At 41.0% G+C, this 23625-nt stretch overlaps 1 protein-coding gene across 1 annotated transcript in view; it reads right to left on the bottom strand.

Annotated features, from left to right (window-relative positions):
* Map4k5 (mitogen-activated protein kinase kinase kinase kinase 5) overlaps positions 1–23625 on the bottom strand; it is a 96459-nt gene that overhangs the window by 37317 nt on the left and 35517 nt on the right. Inside the window, exons 3-12 of the mRNA XM_055595398.1 lie at positions 19354–19444; positions 18881–18945; positions 17756–17811; positions 13738–13785; positions 13609–13651; positions 12807–12879; positions 8623–8754; positions 5768–5830; positions 3424–3505; positions 2518–2634 (exon numbers count right to left, since the gene is read on the bottom strand). Of these exons, the coding sequence (XP_055451373.1) occupies positions 2518–2634; positions 3424–3505; positions 5768–5830; positions 8623–8754; positions 12807–12879; positions 13609–13651; positions 13738–13785; positions 17756–17811; positions 18881–18945; positions 19354–19444 (770 nt within the window). The remainder of the gene's footprint in view (positions 1–2517; positions 2635–3423; positions 3506–5767; positions 5831–8622; positions 8755–12806; positions 12880–13608; positions 13652–13737; positions 13786–17755; positions 17812–18880; positions 18946–19353; positions 19445–23625) is intronic.

The raw sequence follows: 23625 nt of genomic DNA, 5'->3' as shown, positions 1-23625 counted from the left end.
GTGGCGCACAGACATATGTGGAGGCAACAAAACAAAACAAAAGCACCGACACATTCATAAGTGAGTAACGTATATCCACCTCTCAGCGTGCGCTCAGACTCATCTGAAGCTAAGGCCCCCAATGCAGCCCCTAGCTACCAACTTTCTGAAGACTCATCAGTTATTGATAGCTCTGACAGTGCCTTGAGTTGTTGCTTTTCCTCTCTCCATTTCAAGGTCCGTCGTTGGCCAGAAGACCTCAAAAGCTGAACTGAATGCACAGATCTGGGTTTAAGAGAGCTGGATGTATTCCACTTCTAAAGGTTCCCCCTGTCATTAGCTCTATGCTCTGTACTATACTCCAGGTTTGACCTTTGACCTTGTTCTCTCATTCCCATCACAGGTGTTCAACGTTTCTGCCTGAATATCAACTTTATCGATTCACCACCGTCTTACTCGCCATTGGTATCTGACCTTCCCTCTTCTCCCTGTCTAGTTTATGTCTGGCAGTCTAAAACTTTAAGTAATTTCCTGCGACTCACATCTATACAGGCCAAATTCTCCCCTCCAGCTGGCATCTAGCTCCTGACCAGACCTCCATACACAAGTCACATGCAATGTGTTGTTCAGTATAAAAGTAAACTCCTTCTCCCCACACCTGACTTTATTCATGTTTCTCGCCCAGCAAGTAAGTCTCTCCACCAGATCTTCACATCAGATCTGGTAGCAATTCTCACCAGCTTTCTAGCAGCTGTCACCTTTATCCTGCTCACCTGGCTGGTTCTTTAACAAGTTTTCAGTAGATGGACTCACCGTCTACTGAACATCATAGAGATGTTCTGAAAAGCATACATCTGATCATGTCACGTCCTTCCCTTTAATGCCTTCCCACCACCCTTAGTCTACAGGCTTAGCGTGGTTTGAAAGAGACAGTATGTAGCTTTGTCGCTTTATGTCCCCTGACTTATTTTCTACTCGAGCCAGACTGAGTTTCTTTAGTTCCCCAAGTAGTCTGCTTTCTCTATTACCACCAGGCTTTCAAACTATGCTGTTATTTTCTCTATTAAAAACTATTTGTTCCTGGGCTGGAGAGTTGGCTCAGGCTCAGCAGTTAAGAGCACTGGCTGCTCTTTCAGAGGACCCAAGTTCGAGTCCCAGCATCCACGGAGCAGCTTATAACTGTCTGTAACTCCCCTAGAAGATCTGCCATCCTCATCCAGGCAAAACACTGTATACATAAAATGATAAAATAAATCTGAAAAAAACACAATAAAAAAAAACAAGAAAAATAAAGAAAGAAAAAAAAAAAAAAGGAAGGAAGACAACTCCACATTATTCTTGCTCTCTTTCTCTAATCCCAAGTCATCCTCATTGAGCGTTTTCCTGCCCTCTCTATGGTAACCCTCTACAGTGCCCTACATCTCTGAATGTGGGGACTGTGTCAGCTTCATCTCACCGTAACCCATGATATGCTAGAAGGTTTGTGTTTCAAGGACTGAAAAGTGTGTCAATGAACAATAACAACAAAAAAGTCAGAAAGTAGGCAGAACACAAGAAATGCCCAAAAAACTTGCAAACAAAGGATTTGTATATTTACATACGTAAAGATTAGTTGGGAATCAAGTAATATCTAACTCAACATTTATGCTGTACTCTTTACATTAAAGGATTAAATCTATTTGTTGTTTTCAGAAAGGCTTTCCACAAAGCAGCTCTAACTAGACTAGAACTCACAATGTAACCTGAGCTGGCTTTGTAGCAATTCTCCTCAGTCCTTGGTTTAAAAGTTGAGTGTCAATATGCCTGCCATAACATTTTGTTAATCTGAATTTTAAAAAAAATCAATTTATTCATGTTTATGTATTCATGTACAACTTAGAATTTTCTGTATTTTGTTAATATGTATAAGTAGAAAAATTAAAAAATGATTAACTCAGCTTCTAAGGAGTCTCTTTTATGAACAATTATATGCATGTGTTATGCCTAAACATTTTCCTCTTAGTCCAAAGCGATGTCCTTAAAGCCTACATTTCTTAGGAAAGAGATGTCATTTCTGTATGTTCTTAGGAAGATCACAGAGCTGAGATCTGGGAGAAGGCACCTCTGGATCTCCAGGTATGTGTGTGAGGTGATCTCATCCAAACCTCAGCCAATCACAGAACTTGGAATGAGAACAGGGTTAGGTAAGGCCTTAGCAGGCTATAATTAAGTGAGCTATAATTAATTACATATTAATAGTTAACATATAGTTTACATGGTTAATTTTGTACCTTAACCCACTTAAACTAAATTGGAAGTGTAAATTAGAAAAACCTCTCAGCTGGGCATGGTGGCTCACACCCGTAATCCCAATACTTTGGAGGCCAGGACAGGCTGACCTCTGGGAATTCAAGGTTATCCTGGTCTACGCATTGAGTTCCAGGCCCACCGGGATCCTGTGAGACCTGTTCTGTAAGGTCAAAGTCAACAGATAACGGAAGTGAACAACAGCGTTTAAAACCTCAAGCTCTTGAGCGCCCGCTCGCATCGCACTCTTACCTCCATGTCGTCATCGTCACCTTCCATGTAGTGTGCATGGCTGTCGGGGTTGTTCACCTTGTCCAGCAGCTCCACTGCGAGGGCCCGACACAGACCTGACTGCCCAACGAAAGTGTGCTGCGGAAAAAGCAAACACAGTGACATTTTACAAAGTGCCTTCACACCTAGGCTTGTGAAAATGTCACTGTGACCTTTAGGTCAGTAACACACATGGCGAATGCAGCCCTGAAGGCATCAACCAGAAAGCCTGCGATCACATGTAACTCAGACACTTGCAGGATGAGACTAGAATGCAAACCACTTCTCTATGTACAGTAATTTAATGTCTATTATGCTAATGCTCATTTATACATTATACTGGTGTGCAAATGAATACCATGGGATGTTCCCTAATGAGAAGAAGCTTGCATGTTATATATTTGTACTCATTTATTTCAGTTAAATTATAAAGTTTTCCTAGGTTGCTGTACTAATTAATTTCTCAAAATTTTTGTATATACATGTAGAATACACTATAAATTTGCATAATTAAGAAAAGCAATTAATTTTAGATGATAACATTTTGGAATGTTTTCTTAAAGGCTGAGTGAGGGTCATCAAACTCTAGCCTCAGGGCTAAATCTGGCGTACTGTCTACTTTTGTAAATAAAGCGTTCTTGGGTGTTAAAACTATGCCCATGTGTGTATCCTGTCTATGCATGCTTTTGTGTTACAATGGCTGAGCTGAACAACTGAGACCAAAACTGTACAGTCCACAAAGGTAGAAGTATTTAGCATCTGGTCCTTTATAGAAGGTTTGCTGATCCCTGCTGAAGAGATTAATAGCAACATAACTTTTACAATGTACACTTTCTGGTAACACATCTACCACGTGACTAAGAATCCCGCCATGATACATTGACTTACAGTCAGAAGCCTTTCCGCAGTTGGTCTTTTCTTGGGGTTTTTAGTTAGTGCTATTTTGACAAAGTTATGGAATGTTGATGACCTTCAAATAAAAAGAGACAGGATAAAAACATTTCACTAGTATTAGTTTTCTGCTGTTACTATATAAAATTAACTCAGGAACAGGTAGAAAGTGAGAAACAGCATTCCCCCCCCACCGACCCCTTCAGGCCTTTGAGTTCTATATAGGCCAAAAACCTAAACACAAAACATAGCCTATCCCTATGTGCAGCCACTTTGACTTTCAAGTACTATGCAATTAAACAGCAACAGCAAAACAACCTCAACCATCACACTACCGATCAGAAGTGGGCAGGCCTTGTCCAATGCATGAGCTCCTCTTTGGGGGCACTGCTAAAAGCCAATGTGTTGGTCATTCATGCCAACCCAAGTGGCAGGGAAACGCTTCACTGCCATAGACTCCCTTTGTAAACTTTGTATACTTTGTAAACCCTCAAGGCAGGAAAGTGGCTAGGTCCTCACCTGAGGAACTCCAGCAGCCAGACTCCTCCATAAGACCTCTCTAACTATTGGAAAGGCATTTCCAGCCTCTGTAACTGTCACAAAGGTCATCTCCAGGCCCTCAATAGGACCCTCCCCAGATTATGCTAATTTTAGGTGAAAAGTCTGAACAGAAATCCACCAATCCCTGAGCTACCCCAAGCTCAGGACTTGAAATTCCACCAATTCTCACCCTGGAAAACTCCATCCTCTAGGAAATCCTATATAAAGCCTGTGGTCTGCTCAGTTCCCTGCTATCCCCTTGTGGGAGCAGAGGCAGCCACCCCTGGATTCATCCCTCCACACCCTGGACTCTCCTAGTCAGTCTCTTTCATGAGGCTCCCTAACTCCACAGCTCAGCTGGGATCCTCTCCCTTGGGAGCTGCAATGCCTCTGCTGAGGAGGCTTCCTCTAGGCGCTGTGTGGTTCCCGGGCCTTTGAGTCTCAGGAGAGTTTTCCATCTGAGCAGGAAGGCCAAAATGTCCTTTTCTTATTGCCTAATTTACAGAGAATTTTTATTTCTATTCTGAGTTAGATTACATGGAGGGTAGAGAGACAACTTAAATTCTAAAAGAATTTTTGGAATTCATAAGGAATGGGCAAAGAAAAATGAGTGATTTTAGCAACCGGAAGGATTTCCCTGCTATCTGCATTGATGAAGCAGGGGAAGGGAGAGAAAAATATATGCTAAGAATCCTATTTTCATTACTAATGACAAATGGCCTTTCTGACACTGTCAAGATCCCATTAGGGAAGAGTGGCTCAAGAACCAAGAAGTTGCCATAGCAACCATCCAAGACAACACAGCACATCTCAGCAGAGAAACGCCATCACTGTTTCCTGTGGTGGTGTGAGACACACTCAAGAGAAACAGTGTGAGAGGCTGGAGTGGAACTTCTGATGCTAACAGTGTCTCTGGAATCTGACCATGAATTTAGTGTTGCTATACAACGTTTGCTGTTCCTGAAATGTTAAGGCATTCTTGTCACAAAGCCTTCCAGTTCCAAATGGCTAGCAGCATAGGGCCAGCGTTAGCTCTGAACAGTGCCCTGCAGGGCAACTTGCCTTTCATTGCAGCCATCACCTTATGATGACCTTGTTCCTAAATGAAACTGTACCCACACAGGGTATGATATGACACATAATGCAGCTCAGAACCTGCTAGGGGGAGGGGTGCTAGAATCTGAAATTTTACAGTATAGCCTGTCTCAGCAGAAAAATAAACATACACATTTGGAGGCTCACAGTCCTTCAAGAAATCATATACCTGCATAAGAATTATTTGCTGATTTATAAAATGTATGTGGATTTCAATCAGAACAATTTTCAATTTTTACCATCTAATACTTATGCCCTATAATGACAGATGCAAAAGAAAAGAGAGATTAAGATGAAAATATGAAAATGATGCTCCTTTGAGCATCATGGAAGGAAGAACAAAGCTAATAAAGACTAATTTTAAGCATCACAATATCTGGGAAACTTTTTCAAATATCACAGTCCAGAAAATATTTAACTAATGGATATAAAAAACATAGGGCAAAAGAATGTGAATTTCCAAAATCTTCACAAATTCATTTCAAATCCCTTCCCTCACCACATTTCTTTATTCAAGATGTCAGCACGTTAGAAAGTGGCCCTTTGTCAAGGGCAGAGATGGCTAGAAAATAAACCTAGTTCCTTGCCACATCCTCACAGATGGACTTGGGGTAAGCTGCTCAAGTCTGTGAGCCCTGGTTCTATCATCTACAACATAAAGGAACTGATAATTAAATTTTGTAGGACTATATAATCTTTAACTCACCATTTAGTTTTGTCCTTTAGTTTTGGAGGCTGAAAATTACTTTTTGACATTAAGAAGAGAGCCCTGAAATAGAAATTTCAGTTAAAGGCAATACTAAGACCCTTTCGTTATTGCAATTAATAGTCAGAATGAATATTCTGCTACCAATTTGTATCAGACTTTCCCCTGGAGAGGCACTGCTTTAGACATAGAATTTTTTTGATATTCATATTCTGTTTTCTGATGACACTGGGGGTCAAATCCTAGACCCTGTACAGGCCAGACAAACACCTCTACTGCTGAGCAGTGCCCATGGTCCTGAGATTTTTTTATAGTTTGGATAGGTATGAAATATTTCCACTAGCTTTAGAAAAGATCTTTAAATGTCAAACAGGCCCTTATTCACAAAACAAAGCCATAAAATGTCAAAGTTTCATTACCATCCTGTTACCTACATAACTAATAGTATATTGTAGGCATATTGTGTATTAGTTTATAACACAGCAATGACACATTCATTTAATATTAAATTATAGATATAAATAAAGCCTGACATCTATAATAATTTTGGCAAATTAGACCTATTTCCTGGTGTTTCCTTTATTTGGACAATAAATTTTTATATTGCCTTACTGTACACAAGCTAGCCTATGAGGGTATAAATTCACCTTTGATCTATTTTTCTATATGGAGGACTTAAAGAATTTTTAAAATGTTGTATTTCAGCATTTGCTACAAAGATCTCTAACTTTTTATTGAACATAGCAAAGATATTCTCTTAAGAAAAATTAAATAATTTAATGAAAACCTGAAAGAGGAGAAAAAGTCATATTCTTACAATTTTAGATATTTTATAAAAATTTACCTTTTAAAAAGCTATTATCCAAATGTTTGCACTATTAGGTACTATTATGTTCTGGGTTTGTTTGTTTTTTCCTTACTAAACAACTCTCCAGGTTTTTTTTTTTTTTTTTTTTTACAAACATAACAGTTGGCCCAGTGATAATTTGTTTAATACTGTATAAAGATACTTATATTCCCACCATGCCAGTTAGTTACAAATGGGTAATTTTTAGCCCTTTTCCCCTTTGTTTTACTTTTACATTTATTTATTTAATGTGGGAGGAGCATGACCGAGGACAGCTTGTGGAAGTTTCCTTCTCCCATGTGGGCCGTGGGATCCAGCTCAGTTACTCCCTTCCCATGTCTAGTTTCCTGAGCAGAGTCATCACGGGAGCATTTGCATATTGTGAATGTACAGACTCGGCCATCTTCTAGACTGGCGTCTGTGCAGCGGGGCATAAAATTACTTTGATGACTGAATCTCCCGGCACGCAAGCCAGCAGTAGACTCTCTCTCAGCGTGTAGCCTTCTGGGCCGTGGGCTTGTTCATAAACTATAGCGGGGGCTTGAATGAAAATGCCCAACAGTCATATATTTGCATGTTTAGCCCCTAGTTAGCGAACCGCTTGGAAAGGTTCAGGTCTGGTCTTGCTGGAGGAGGTGTGTCACTGGGAGTGGGCGTAAAGGTTTCAGAAGCCCCCGTCAGGCCCAGTGTCTGTCTCTGCCTGCTGTCTGTGGATCAGGATGTAAGCCTCCACTACTGCTCCAGCACCATGCCTGCTGCCACGCTGTACCATAATGACGATGATGGGATAACCCTCCGACACTGTACGCAAGCCCGCGATTAAAGGCTTCCTTTATAAGAGTTGCTTTGGTTGTGCTGTCTCTTCACAGCGATACAACAGTCACTAGGGCATGGTTTCTGCCCACGGTCTTTGAATCGCTCCCAATGCAGCACGTTAGATCTGCAGCCAGTAACATGTTAGAGTAACATTTCTCCCACTTGGGTGCTTTAATTCTTATACTGTTTTAAGTTTAGCTCAATATAGCCTTTCCTTCACAACATCGAAACATCTGTTCAAAAGCCTTCATTGTCTTTTTCTGGGAAGGAACTCATCTTAAAGCATAAGTGACTATTAGACTATCCTCGGTACTTCATTATTCCCCAAACAAGGTAAAAGAAAGTCAAGTCGGAACAGGAGAATTCAAGTGTTTCTATCATTTCCTTATAAAAGAAACAGGACAAACTGTTGGAGGAATTAAAATGAAGACTCAAAAAAGACTTAACAATAACTGTCATCTCCTACTTTTTTGACTATGAGGGGAAATTTGCATGGCGGTAAAATTTCAAGCAAGACAGACAACTCTACTCTTTTGTTGTTTTAGGAACAGCGATACAGCTGGAAGAGAAAGTTTGCCCCTGCATGTGTATGCAGTGTGAGTGTGTGTGAGTGTGCTTGCCCTGCCCGTGTGTGCAGAGGGCAGAGGTCAAATTTGGCTGTCTTCCTTTATTTTTCTTCATCTCATTTGGGGGACAGGGTGTCTCACAGAACCTGCAGCTTTGCTTTGTCTAGAGGGGCTGCCCAGCTAAGCTCTGGGAATCCGCCTGTCCCTGGCACTCCAGAATAGGGGTTCAGGTATGAGGTATCATGCCCTGCTTTTGTTGTTTTTTTGTTTTCTAAGACAGAGTTTCTCTGTGTGGCTTTGGCTGTCCTGGACTTGCTTTGTAGACCAGGCTGGCCTCAAACTCACAGAGATCCACCTGCCTCTCCCTCCCGGAGTACTGGGATTTGGGTGTGCGCCACTGAACCTGGCTATGCCCAGCTTTTACAAGGGTTCTAAGGACGGTCTGTAATGGTGTGTAAAGCAGCCTACACACTAAGGCAGCCCTCCAGAGCCCTGAGCAGGGTACATGACATTACTTCTGCATGTCTTACAGTACTCTTCCTAGTATGATACATGTGAAAATAAGCTCACAGCCCCAGAGTAATCAGCACTTCCTCTTCCCAAAGTGTTGTAAATAATGAGAACACCTCATTGGATGAAGGTCAAACATAGGCGGCTGAAGTTCTCCAAGCTCAATTGCTGTTATTCCAACTGCCCAGATATCACAAAGTTGGTTGTAGCCACCATTCTTTTCCACCGCTGCAACTTCTGGAGCCATCCTAGAGGGAATCAGTGAGGAGAACATTGTTTATTTCTTAAGGTGATATAAAATATGCTGCTGTTTGTTATGCTCTTAAGTGGAACGAGGCTGGAAGGTAATCACTAGGAAAGAAGAAACCTTACCACCTTGACCTACACCCCCACTTCATGATTTGGTGCTAGAGAGATGGCTCAGAGGTTAGAACACTGGTTGCTCTTGCCAAAGATCTTATATCAATTTGCAGCACCTGTACAGCAGTTCACAAACACCTGTAACTCCAGCTCCAGGGATTCTAGGCTCTGTTCTAAGCTCTCCTAACTCCCATGGGCACACATGTGGTGCATACACATACATGCAGGCAAAACATGCATACCTAATAAATAGCATCAAGCAGTACAAGTCTACTTGTACTACTACAAAATAAATAACTCTAAAAATAAAAAGTAAAATTCACTACTAAAATGCCGACTTCCTCTTCTGAATACTGTGCTCCTAGAACTCTGTGCCCCTAGAACTCTTGCTTTACCTGAGTAAAGCAAGTTGGTGAAATTGTTGAGGAATACCAAGCATCTTGTGCAGGTCAAAGAAAAGTGCCCAAAAGGAGGCGAAATACTGAGAATGAGTCAGCAGGAAGCCGAGGGCGAGGAGTCTGCACGCCTCGGGAAATGCCAGCACATGCCAGGAGCTATGGAGAGTGGAGAAGGAACCACACTCTCCCGTCACTGCTGGGGGACCCAGACAGCAAGCACTCTCTTGCCTGAACACATCCCTAACCTTATAATTCACTTAACTTTATGAAAGTCTAGGTCTGGTCTGATTTTTTTTTTAAAATATCCTTATATCTGAAGGGTTAAATGGTCTGCAAAGTGCATGAAAAAAAGACTGGCATGGTAGGGGCTAGATACAAACAACCTACGTTTATACCATTAATACGCTATATATATTAAATATACCTATACTGTAGTATACTTTATGTACCTTTATACTATAGAAATATAACATTATTTTATTATATATATGACATATACTTTTATAATATATAGTAAATTCAGATTTCTTTGTGAAAATGATGTGGCCGCACTGAAAGAATTATGGAGGAGACTTAATCTGAAACTCTCAACAACATGAAGCACAGGGTGAGGAGAGGAGGGGAGGCAGGCAGAGAGAGGAGCCACAGGGTAGCTCAAAAATACAGGGTGTGGTGGCAAACACCTGTAACTACAGCCCACGGGAGGCAGAAACATAGGTTATATTGAGTTCCAGGGCAACCTGAGCTACACAGAAGATCATGACTCAATCGTCTCCCCCCCCCCCAAAAAAAAAAAAAAATCTCAAAATACACAGTGATGGCATTCAGCGTGTAGGTGACACTGCCCAGGGGAAATGTTTCTTTTTATTTCCATTTTCAAGTTTATTAATTTATAGGCATATTGAATACCTCCAAGTTACTATTGCTTTTACATGTAAAAACATTATAATCCACACTCATAGAGATAAATAAATTATCTTAACTAATGTGGAACATAGTATGTGTACTCTAAAGTGAAGACATATTTATACTAAAGTTCTTTGCTTTCTTGCTGTGTTGGGGCTTGAACCCAGAGCCTTGAGCATGTTAGCCAAGGGCTCCCTTCAAAATGTGAGTACTAAGAAATGATAATGCAGACATTTATATGCAGAAGTGCCATATAATAGCCATGTGCACAGCACAAGAGAGAAGGTAATAATTACCACTGAGCCAGAGGACGGAAAGCCAGCTTGAGACTTGGAAGGGACTGAGCTGCGGCCCAGAAACAGCAAATAAATTCAGCTCCTCTACCTGCTGGAGGGAGACTGTGCAGCTAATTGGAGTGGCAGCCTGACGGAGTCTGCTGTGCTTCCTAGGTCGAGAGGTACCTGAGCTCAGCTCAGTCAGCTCCACGAGGGGTGGCGGTGTGTGCCCCCGAGGAGCAGCAGAACTGAGCGAGGCTTTCCTGGGAGGCAGCTTTCCTAAGTGGCTGCAGATGTGTTTACAAGGGCATGCAGTCACAGAAAGTCCCGAACACTCGACAGTCTGACTGTATGCTTGCATTTAACTTTCACCTAAGTGACACCTATTAAGGCCCTTTCTGCTCTTAAACGTGGCATATGTTAACTGAAGAAAATTATAAATATAGAAAACAATATGGAAGAAAACAAGTTGTGACCTCAATTCAAATACAGCTACTGTCTCACATATTTTTATTGGTGCTTTTTATATAGAGACATTATTTTTCCTAAGACAATTCTATTGCTTGTGTTAATTTTAGTTTAGTTTTTTTCTTTTTTCTTTTTAATTATGTCCATCTTGAGCTTGTCTGCTAAAAACTTACCTTGTTTGGACAACATCATTTTTAACACCATCCTGTTACTCCTTTGAACTGACATGTAAAATTCCCTTAGTTTACTTGAGCCACTGTTTTCTCTTGAGTATCAATATTAAAATATTACCGGAAAGCCCTTTGTATATAAAAATGCACGAGACTGTGATAAATTCCCACTAGTGAAAGTGTTGCAACTAGAGGACACAGATGCTACTTTGAGGTTCTTGAAGCCTCGCTGACCAGGCACTCTACCGGTGGTTTTCCCCGTAGCACACTTAGTGAGGGGGAAGGTTACTCACTGACTCCAAGCACTTCCCAGTCTGACTGAAGAGAAAGTCATTTAGCTGTGCCTATGCTCATCGAGGGAAACCCTCCTCATAATCTATGATTTCTTGCATGTGTTATCATAATAACTGCTGCTCAAGAGGCCTTCTTTTCAGTGGCATATTGAAGATATTAAATAGTTTGGACAATGTGGCCAGTCCTTTCTGAACTTTACTTGCCTTTTAATTTTGTTTCAGGAGGCAGACATAAAGCTTTAAATTGTCATGTGATGTGAACAATCTTTTCCTTTAAAGTCTGATGCCAACAAACGTTTCTCCACCTTTCCTTTTTCTCTGCTGTACCCCACCTTCCTTTTTCTGAGTTGGGGGTCTCATATACCCCAGGCTGGTCTTGAACTTGCTTTTAGCTGAGAATGAACTTGAATTTCTGATTCTCCTGCACTTCCAAGTGCAGGAAAAAAAGAAAAAAAAGTGCGGCCCCCCCCCCCCCCCATGTGGTGCTGGAATCATGCGTGCCGGGGAAGCCCTGTACCAGCTGAGCTACATCTCCAGCCCAGCCTATTCGTGTTCACTGTTTTTTCCTAGACAGGGCCTCACTCTGCAACCCTGGCAAGCTAGGGACTCACTAAGCAGCCCAGGCCGGCCGCACATTCACAGCGCTCGTCTCTGCCTTCCAAAAACCTGTGCCCCCATGTCTGACCTGCCTTTACTTTTGTATTTCACTCTATCCTCTGGAAGAGCAGCCAGGGCTCTTCTCTCCAGTCCCCATGTACAATTTATTTTGGCATTATTTGTGAGGTACAGAAATAAACTATCCAAATACCATATATTAACAAACCCAACCTTTAACACAAACTTTGCATGTCACCTGCTGTAGCATTCATTACATTACTTTAAATATTAAGGGATTTTGTTGTTGCCTTCTTTTGAGTCGGGGTCTCATACTGAAGCTCAGGTTACCCTCAGGTTCAGCAATCCCCTTGCCTTAGTCTCCCTAAGGCTGAGATTACAGGCATGGTCCACATGCTGGGCTCACACTAATGTTTAATATGAGGTCTTCCGCTATACTCCACTATCTGTAAACGAGGGTGGCAGTGTTTGAGAGATCGCTGTGGTGGTCACCAAGAGGCTACACCGCGCATGAGGAGCTGCTGCACACCAGCACAGGGTATGTGGGCTTTAGCAACCAGGAGCATAGTACTTGAAACAGGAAATTAGAGGAGGCCCTAGAAGTCTTTCTTTTGAAAACTCCACACTAGGCCCTTCCCTGTAGGGAGAGCAGGATGCTATGGAGAATTAAAGCTCCTAACACAATCAAAGTTAGAAAAGCATCAAGTAGTACCTACCAGTCTCTTGGCCTTTGATGGTGACTTTTATTATTAAGAACTAAGGTTCAGCCCAAACCATAAGGAAATGAGAACAGAAGAACAATCGCAATGTCTTACCAGTAAGGGGTGCCGATGAAAGACTTTCTCTTTGCAATGGTAGCTGTAATTTTTGCTGCCACACCAAAGTCAGCTGGTCAAAGGAAAAACAGCAGAAAATTGGTAGTTCTTTTTGAAACCAGCTTCTAAGCTTCAACCTTTGCACAGCATCATTAATATTTTAGGTATTAATGTCAAGAAGCTGTGCATAAGCTTAGTAACAAGATCTGTTCTTACTTGGTTCATAACATAATCATTAAAAGAAGATTTACTAAAATATTACTAGAATGAAAAATGTATTGTATTAGGCTGACTAAATTATTTTATTATAAGCACACTGAAGTTAATTTGAGGAAAAATATGGCAAAACTAAAAACATGAGAAAACATACACCTAAATTCCTTTAATCCTAAAACGGTACAAGGCTATTATTTTGTTGCTACTTTTTAGAATATTTTCTTATGTATATAAAATTTTATATTTGTTGTTATACATGATAAATATTGAATATACTATTTAGTTCATTCTTGCCATTTAATATAGCAGATTTACTCACATATTTTCATAAATATTAATGATTTGCTGAAAAGTATTCCAGGGGTTGTAAATTTCTACCATATGTAATATGACTAATAGTTTTATGAATATGAGTTTTTTTTCACTTATAAGATTATATTCTCAAGTTCAGTAGATTTCTGTCCTTCAGGAATAGAATAGGTATCACATATAATGATTATTATGATTACATATAAAAAATTAAACCTATTCGAACTTAAATATTTAATATTTTTATAAAAAATTTTAAGAACTCAAAATAACATACCTAATTTCACATCACCATGGTCTGTTAATAAGATATTTGCACCCTAAAACAAAAGCACAAATACTATTAAACTAGCAACATAAAAATTCTTTCAAAACTCAGTAATGAAGATATATTAGATGAACTTACTTTGATATCTCTATGCATTTTGCCTTTAGTATGCAGATAGGCAAGACCCTGAAGTTAAAAAAGAATATGCATTAGGAAGACTGCAAGAAATGTCTACCTGAATTATTGAATAAGAAAAACTAGACAGTCTTTCAGGAGCTAAAAGGGCTTGTTTTTGTTAACTGGTTTCTGAGCACTGTAATCTAACTTTCTGGTAAACTTGGAATAATTTATCTAAGCATCAGTAATTAAGACAACGGGTGCACTCGCCACTCCCCAGAGCTTTCTCCTCTCGGCCTCTTTATAACTATTCTCACTCCACCAACTCCAATGGCTGGTCTCTCTATACCAGGCTTTCAAAGTAACTGGACTATTCTCCCGGCTCCGCATTTCCACAGGGATTACAGAATCAGCTTATCAGTTCCACTGTCGTTCTTCCACATCCCCAGCTTTCAATATGTAGTAGCACAGACTAGCCTCAAACTCACAATCGTCCTGCCTCAGTGTCCCTGACTGAGGAGATAACAGGTGTCGGCCACAATGCCTGACTGGCTTGCCAATTTCTTTAGCAACAACAACAAAGTCTGGTTGGATTTGACTGGAACTGGGGTTTGCTCTGGGGACACTAATCTCCTAGTCCACCGGTGCAGCCTAGTTATCTATGCACTTCGGTCCTTAACTTCTTGGCAATGTTGTGACTTTCAGTACCCAGATGTCCATGCTCTTCTGCTGTATTATCCACCAGAAAGTCATTTCCCTTATGCTAATGTACACAGCATTCTTAGAAACTTTAATTTCTAAGTCTGAAATCCACTTGACTTTTGAAAAGCAATCAGAATCTTGCCAAGGTTGGTTCCAGCTCCACCTATTAGCTCTAGTAGCCACTTTGTAGATTCTCTTCCATTTGCAGTTGAAATGATTATGCAGCCTTGTGAATGAAGAGTTTTGCTGCTATTTTCAAAACTGGACTCCTTTCTATTTTAGTCTCTTTTTTCCTTCCACACTGTCACCCTATCAGAAGCTCTAATACAAGGCTGGCGTTGTCTTGGTCTGTGTAGAGAAGACACGGTTGCAGCATTTTCACAGAGACTCTGCATTGAGTTAACCAAGTTCCTTCCACAAATGCTATACTGCATTTTTTTCATTTTATGTTTTTAATCGGTTTACAAAGGAGTTTTCCTTATGGCTTTTCATACATTTTTAGGTTGGGTCCCTAAATTTCCTCACTATATTCCCAAAGCCTTCCCACTATTCTCTACTTTGCCTCCATATACAAACTGTCCTCCCTTTCCCGCTGCCTCTCTCACCGCTCCGTTCCAGCTTCTGGGCCTCCTCAGACATTCATACCCACATAAACACACACGCAGATCAGAAGCTAGGCCTCTCATAAGAAAGAGAACATGCCGTATTTGTCTTCTGTGTGCTCAGAAACTTACCCAGCATAAACACTGGATTTCACTACCTGTTCGGTTAGCTGACTGGCTTTCTCTAAGGTTTATTCATGGTTGTTTACTGGCAACGATGAGTGAATGGTGAACGGCTCTAACTCTTAGGGTCACCCACTCTTTACACGGCACCTGCATTTCCATCTTTCTGGATTATCTCGGCTAACTTATTTCAAAGGCTTCTGTGTGTTGCTGTATGGTTTACAGTACCGCTGCCTTTGAGTGACACAAAACCCAACTTCCAAATACAAATCTTGTGGTATGTATCTACCCTCTATAGACTCTTCTTTTAAAAACGATTTGTTTTATCTCATGTGCATTTGTGTTTTTCCTGCATGTAAGTCACTTGGGGCTGGAGTTACACAGTTGTGAGCTGCCATGTGGGCGCTGGAAATTGAATCAGGTCCTCTGGGAGAGCATCCACTGCTCTTCGCACTGAGCCCTCTTTCCAGCCCCCACCTTCAGACTGTGAGATCCACATGAGATAACTGTCACTCATCCTACTTAGACACACTCTAACTGCTACAAAACCCTAATTAGTGAAGCTGTAAAAATGTTGGCAATATACACTAACTTGAAACGTCTTTACATTTATCTATATATTTATGCACATGGTAACCACAGAGCATTCGCTTCTCTGAGCACATTTATATTTTTACTGGATGTTATTTGAACTTTGCCCAGAGAATGTCCCCATATACTGAAGACATTTTGTTATGGTCTGAATCTACAATATCCCTTACACGATCATTTGTGTGAACAATTGGTTCACTGAGACACTGACACGATCTAGTCAAAGTGAGGTGCTGGGAGGAGGCCTCTGAAGTTACATCAAGCCATGGCTCTGGCCCAAGGTCTCAGGTCTTCTGCTAAGATGTGCACAAGCCATGCTGTAGGTTCCCAGTGCCGGCACACTTTCCCTGCCGCAGGGGACTATACTCTCTGAATCTATGAACCAAATAAACCCCTCCTCCTTTGCTTCTGTCTGTCATAGTGACGAGACAAGCATTTTATTTCCTCTAGGTACTGAATTCTAGACATTTCTTTGTACCTATAAACTTGAAGGGAAAGTTCTCTCAAGCCTTGCGCTGTCTCCTCATTTGTACTGTTACACCTGTCACATCCCTTCACCTTTTCCTTTGCTCTTTTGTACCTGTTGTGTCTTTGGTTCTAAGCGTCTCCTTATGTGAGCATTTTGGTAATAGTGATGATGGTGATGGTGCGCTTTTCCCCATGTTTCCTGTACTTAAGAGTTCGCTGAATGTTTTGGATTGGTGGGCCCAGTTTTAATTAAATTCGGGACTTTTTGTTCTAATCTAGTCAGCATAGCATTTTATCAGCTGTGGGTTAGTTTCATTGATTTTTTTTTTTTTTTCTCCTTAAGATGCTTCTTTGTTTGGCCAATAGTTTTTAGATGGCCAATATTATGAACTGTCCTTTCTGAAATTATGTTATTTTGGAATAAAAAAACCTCACCCCAATACTGTGTAGCATCCTGTTCCAAATACTCTAGCTGCCTTGCTGTCCCTGTACTCTGCAGCATCCTGTTCTGAACATTCTAGCTGCCTTGCTGTCCCTGCAGTCAGCATGGGGTCTTCTTCCTGTACCATGGTCTGGACAAGTTCCCAAGACCTTCGTGGGCAACAAAGCTTTCCTTGCTTGTTTCCTACCTCTCAGGACTTCCTGTTTGTTATGACCTCCTGTCTTGATGCTTGAAAACCACTATTTTATGTATTTTGACAAGTTTCTTATACTGCTTTGGGTGGTGTGAGGATTGTTACTCCATTTTGACCAAATGCAGAAGTCTGCTAGCTTGACAGGAGTTTTAAAATTGGAACAGATTTGGGAGGTCATTGCTTATAAAGCCTTATTTTATACCCAGGGAACTAGAACTGTGTAAGAAGCTGAAGTCATAGACTAGACCTGACTATAAATAAAAGTTTCCACTCTTTCTCTTAGATTTAGCATTCTATCATTGCTTAAAGAAACAATGAACTTGTAAGCTGAAATATAAAGAAAACTAATTTGTCAGTAATTCTTTGGTATGGGCCCATGATTAGGTTTGTATTTTATTAAACACAATATATTTCTATTAGGTACATATTGTGGAAAAATATATTTCGAGTCCTTCCTACATACATGGATTAAAGCAAACAAAGACTGAAAATATCTGAGGTAAGAAAAATCTACCTCCAATGTACAGACTTCTTTGCTGTTACCCCTAAACGGCAGGGCAGCAGTGGCCTACACATTTCCAGTGCGTGAGCTGATTATGTAAGTTATCTACAGGTGCTATCACTACCACAGGATCTTGTGTACAGGTTATACTACGTACATCCGTGTGCACTACCACACACAGGACCATCTGCACATCAGCATCAAAGAGGAGGACACGCGACCACGACTCTTCTTGATGCCCATCTGAATACATTTTTGAAATCATTTATGATTAAGGCAGGAGCTTTACAAGATTAAAACATGGAAGCCAAACTGGGAGATTATTTTCTTTTACTCTTTAGCTTTTTGGGCAAACCACCATTTTACAGTTACTCACTATGAAACTGCTTTTCTAGCTACTTAAGCAAATACGGTACCTGTAAGGTCTCTCTGCAGACATAGGCTATTTGCAATTCAGACAATGGTCCAGTAACTAGAAGGAAAGAACAACAACAAAAATAAAAAAAGCATATTGTCGTTTGAAGCTAACATTAAAAACAGTCTAGCTGAAAAACAATAAAGCAGCATATAACTCCTGCGTATATCCCTGGATGCCTTCTTGTCTGACTGAGAGCATATAGTATTTTCATAATTAAGAAATGAAACAAAGCTGGGCGCAGTGGCACACGGCTGTGATCTCAGCACTCGGGGAGGCAGAAGCAGACAAATCTAGGTGAGTTTGAGGCCAGCCTGGTCTACAAAGTGAGTTCGACGACAGCCGAGGCTACACAGAGAAACCCTGTCTTGAAAGAGAGAGAGAGAGAGAGAGAGAGAGAGAGAAGGAAAGAAATGAATGAGACAAAACACTGACAATTTTAAAGCCCACTTTGAAAATAAGACGTTTATTCCCACACAACTGGACAGTGAAAATTAAGTGTTCATTATGCGCAAAACTTAGTACGCAGCATAGGAAGGTCCACAGAGAGCCAGGGCTGTGAGCTCAGTCCTCAACACATTCTCAGGAACAAAGCCAGGGGCATGGTGGACCCTGTGCGTAATCACACTTACAGAGGCCCCACAAAAATCTATTTCTAAAGTAGTCGGGCAGTGGTGGCGCACACCTTTAATCCCAGCACAGACGGATTTCTGAGTTTGAGGACCTGGTCTACAGTGTGACTTCCAAGAAAACTGACTAAATTAGAATAATACTAAATGTTCTTTTCAAACTCATACTTTAAATTGTCACAGTAATGAATTTGCTCTTGGTCACTCTGTCCGGCTAACTTCATTTGGGGCAATAAGAACCCCCACACCCATGTAAAAAGTAAAGTTTATATTCTACAAATATCTATAAATCTCTTAGGTCAAGCACAAGCAAAATCAGCTGACTAATCTAGAGCAACAATAAGAATTCTTAGTTTTTAAACATGTCTATAGGGACAGAGTGGATAATGTTAGAGAGAAAATCTATACAACTCACTTCCCTTGTTAGCTGGAAATGTCAAACCACAATCATAAAAAGTCAAAGCATGCCTTAAGACATATAATTGTGTCAACAGTACCATGATAAATATCCTGAAGTGATCCACCACCACAGTACTCCATGCAAATCCAGAGTTTCTCCCTGCTAATGTGAGAGAGGGAGAAAGAATTATGAACCTGTATTTCCAACTACTCAAGTGCTCTACTTGTAGCACACAGGGTTCAGGGTGCTCGAGCACAGGAAACTGCCAGAGCGATTCCTTCCTTAGCACACGCGAGAGCACGTGAGCCTCAGATGTGCTTCAATTTGAAGGAGCTCAGATAGGATCTGTTTTCCATTATCACCACTCACACTGCTCCACTAGGGCTGCCAGACAAGGCATGACCATATAAAGAGGAGGTAGGGTTAATGTAGCAGGGAAGAGGGCAAGAAAACCCTACCAGATTTAGAATTTTGGACATCTTCAAAATGCACACACTCGGTGGCGTTTACACAAAAGGGAGAGAGAGTGGCTGGAAAAAGAATATGAAATAGATCGTTCTTGGATTTTACCTGAGATAGCTCCCAAAGTAGGCTACAATGTTGCAATGTTTACATTCTTTAACCATAAATATTTCTTGCTGAATCAAAGAAAAATCATCACCTGAAAAACAAAATAAGTTGGTCACCACGTTACTCCAAATATGAAGAAATGTGAGACGACTGTATTTTGTAGTTGTTTGAAGGAATACTACAGAGTTATCTATCGGTCATGCTCATTTGATCTATGGTATAGTTCAACTATTAAGGTTTTTTACATTTACGTAACCTCATGCATTGCTAGGACAACACTCCTGCCACTGAACTACAGACCATCTCTTTGTGGGTGATCTATCCATTAAGGACCATTGGGGAATGAACTCACCCACTACTTTTGAGCAGGGAGGGGAAGCGGTAGTGAGAATTTGTGTGCATGCCTGTAAAGTTCAGAGGCCGATGTTGGGTGTCTTCCACTATCGTTTCCCACTTTAGTTTTGAACATAGATGGTCTCTCACTGAACCTGATGCTTGCTGACTAAGCAAGATTCGCTTGTGAGTCCTGGGGGGTACTCTTGTCTTTGCCTCCCAGCCCTGGGTTACAAGCACACCACCAGCAGCAGCAGCTTTTTTATGTGGATGCCAGGGATTCAAACTCAAGTACCTAATCTCAGACAACAAACAATTTACCCTCTGAGTCATCTTCCCAGGCCCAAAGTCACTCACTAGTATTGTATCTGAGCCTCAATGTCCTTTAATGTTGTTTTTAACAAAATCTCAATCTTTGACTTTACCAATAGACTCTCGAGCCAGTTGCTGGGGTGAAAGCCAGCTAGCTCAGAGAGGCAGAGAAAGCACCTAGCTGACTTCCTTCTCAGCCAAGGTCCCAGAAGGAAATCTCCTTCTCCCTTTCCACCTCAAAAACCCCTCAAACTGAATGTCCTTCCTTTCTACTTCCTGTGTATCTCTCTGTCCGTCCTGACTCCCTCTGACTCTCTATGGTTTTTTTCTTACTACTCCTATGTTCACTTCCGGTCATCTGGTTGCTTGCTCTGCCTCTTGACCTATGGTTGACTTTATTTAATCCTGTTTACAACAGTCAAGCAGAAAATTCTTGGATTAAAGGTGTGTGATAAGGCTGAGTCACACCACAACTAGAAACAGGGTTTTTTTCCAGTAAATAAACAATCTCAGGGTTCATAGTGTGACAAAATATTCGGCAACACTTATGTACTACAGTGTTTTGTGAAACTGGGTTCAATATTCAATACATATCTATTTGCAATCATATCTTCTAGTTGGACTATTCCATTTGTCCGCACACACACTGTTAAATCTAGATTTTACATATAGCAACATGTGATGTTTCTCTTTCTAGGTTTAGCTTATTCTACTTAGTGTAATTCAGTGTTGGCATTAAAAAAGATTGCATTTGAGGGTGTGTGTGTGTGTGTGTACACATTTGCACACAAGTGGAGATGAGAAAACCTGTGGAGTCAGTTCTCTCCTACCGTGGAGGTTCCAGGGATTGGCCTCAGGTCACCAGGCTTGGTGGCAAATGTACTCAAGAATCACATGGCCTTGGTTCAGTGTTTCCTGTCCAGGTCTTTCAGCTCATTGGTTGGGCTTAGTCCTAGTTTGGCTTTCCCTCATTTCTTTCTCAGCATGCTCATTACAGTACACAGGAAAGGCACTGGGTTTGTATGCTGGGTTTGCAGGATGCAGGCTACTTCTACTCCTCTAGAAATGGGTTTTACGTTGTGTCTAAAGTTGAGTTTCATTTTATCCAGGTCATGTTAAGCATGAGACTAGCTGAGAACCACAGAACTCCTTATCTCCAGGTTTAGCAGCCTTCTCATTCCCACCTGAGCATCTTGCACACATTTTAACATTTACTGCAGTTCCAGCCCCTCTCCCTGACTAATCTGTTTATGGTAAACACACTGTAAAGGACTCCACTGGCCCTCTGTGAGTCATCCCCCACCCTTCTAAGGCAATGACCCTACCTCAAACAATTGTCTGTGCTAAGTTATCTGGCTGCTGAAAGTACCTGAGTGGACAACAGGACAGGCAACTACAGCCTGGCACAAGACAGCTTTTGTCTCTTGAAAAGATGAACTATGAAAAATTGGTCTGTTTTTAGTCATTAGCTGAGTCTCGGTAAAAACAGGATATAGAATCAAAAGCTATACATCACTATGGCTTCAGTTCTTCTCAAAGTACTCTGAAAGCCCTGCAGCTAAGTAAGTCCTGATAGGGGAACAGCACTCCCCAGATAAGCCTCCAGTGTGTTTTCCCTGCCTCTGATAAGAGTGGCTGCTGGCCACACCAAAGTGGAACTGAGAAAGCGGGGAGCCACAGAGGCCACTGGATTGTCATCCTGGTCTCTTTCAGTCTTGGGACTGCAGAATTTAGCCTGAAACCCTGGGAAAAGAGTGTTCCATGTCAGTCACGAAATAAGTCCATCAGGCATGAAAGCGGGATGGAAGCTCTACATACTAAATGACAGACGCTGGGACCAGACCTAACTTGGATAACTTTAAATAAGTTGACTCACTGTCAATATATTAAAATATTTTAATACTTCCATTAGATATTTATTACTGAAGTAAGCCTTTTATCAAATGTTATTATTTCATCAAATATTAACTGATTTATGCTTTAAAGATCTACTGTATACATTTCCGCCTTGTTGCTCACAGGTTAAAATTATTACAATGATGCTTCTGAATGATACAGAAAGCCAAACCATGTTCATCCTATCGAGGCACCAATAATAGAACTGTTACTTTTTAAATAATGAAACCTTTTTGTGTTCTAGTTTATATTATTGTATCAATATTAACATAAATATTTTGTCAACACAGGAACGGAAGGAATGAAATAAAAATTACTCAGGCTGGGAAGATAGCTCAGTTTGGTGAAGAACTTGCTGAGTTCAGTCCTCAGTATCTGTTCAGGCCTGGAGGTGCAGGCCTGCAATCTCACTACTAGGGAGGTGGATACAGGAGGAACCCTGGGGTTGGCTGGCCAGCCAATTTAGCAGTGAAGAGCCCCAGGCTTCAGGGAGAGTGCCTGTCTCAGAAAATGGGTAAATGGGTTCTGACATTCAACATCTGAGGCTGACCTCTGTCTTGTTCATGCATGTGTACTACGCATGCTCAGCCGAACACGTGTGCACTCCCACACATGGACACACACTTTAAAAATTAACTGCTTTCAGAAACCCAAATAACTCCAAAGATAAATATTGCATTTGCTAAGCTTCACATAGCCACGAAGACAGTGACTCAGTGCTGACAAGCATGTAGATTTAGTTGATTCAAGTGGTAATCAAGAACCATAACTTTTTTCCCACTGAACAAAATGAGTGCAGAATGTTTACTGATAAAGGACCTTAAAACCATTTAAACAAACAAACAAAAACACTACAGTCCTGGGCCTTGAAACTAGGGACTCTTGCCTTCTAGGTAAATGCTCTCCTACTGTGCTACACCTCCAGCCCCTCATCCACTTTAAAAAATATTTTAAGACAGGGTCTCACTAAGTTGACCATGCTAGGTTTGAACTCACTGTAAACATGCTCGCCTTAAACTTGCAATCTTTGGCTTCAGCTTCCTTCATCTAGAAAACTCTGTGAGTTTTAAATTTACTAATCTAGAATCTGGCACTGAAGGTCACAGATTTTTAACATACAGAAACAAACACTATTTTTTTATTTTTTTGAGACAGGGTTTCTCTGTGTAGCCTTGACTGTCCTGGACTCCCTTTGTAGATCAGGCTGTCCTCAAACTCATAGAGACCCACCTGTCTCTGCCTCCCAAGAGCTGGGATTACAGGCTCGTACTCTCACGTCAGGAAAAAAAAAGGAAAAAGGAAAAAGGAAAAAGGAAAAAGGAAAGGAAAGGAAAGGAAAGGAAAGGGAAGGAAAAAGGAAAAGGGAAGGGAAGGGAAAGGAAAGGAAAGAGGAAAGGAAAGAAAAGAGGAAAGAAAGGGAAAGGAAGGGAAAGAGGAAAGGAAAGGAAAGGAAAGGAAAGGAAAGAAAGGAAAGGGAAAAGGAAAGGAAAGGGAAAAGGAAAGGAAAGGAAAAAGGAAAGGAAAGGAAAGAAAAGGAAAGGAAAGGAAAAAGGAAAGGAAAGGAAAAGGAAAGGAAAGGAAAGGAAAAGGAAAGGAAAGGAAAGGAAAGGAAAAAGGAAAGGAAAGGAAAGGAAAGGAAAGGAAAGGAAAAAGGAAAGGAAAGGAAAGGAAAGGAAAGGAAAGGAAGGAAAGGAAAGGAAAGGAAAGGAAAGGAAAGGAAAGGAAAGGAAA

This window comes from Psammomys obesus, unplaced genomic scaffold (assembly GCF_907164565.1).
Source record: "Psammomys obesus unplaced genomic scaffold, mPsaObe1.curated_primary_1811, whole genome shotgun sequence".
NCBI classification, from domain to species: domain Eukaryota; kingdom Metazoa; phylum Chordata; class Mammalia; order Rodentia; family Muridae; genus Psammomys; species Psammomys obesus.
Note: the sequence above shows the minus strand (reverse complement) of the source record. Positions and strands in the feature narration are given on the sequence as shown.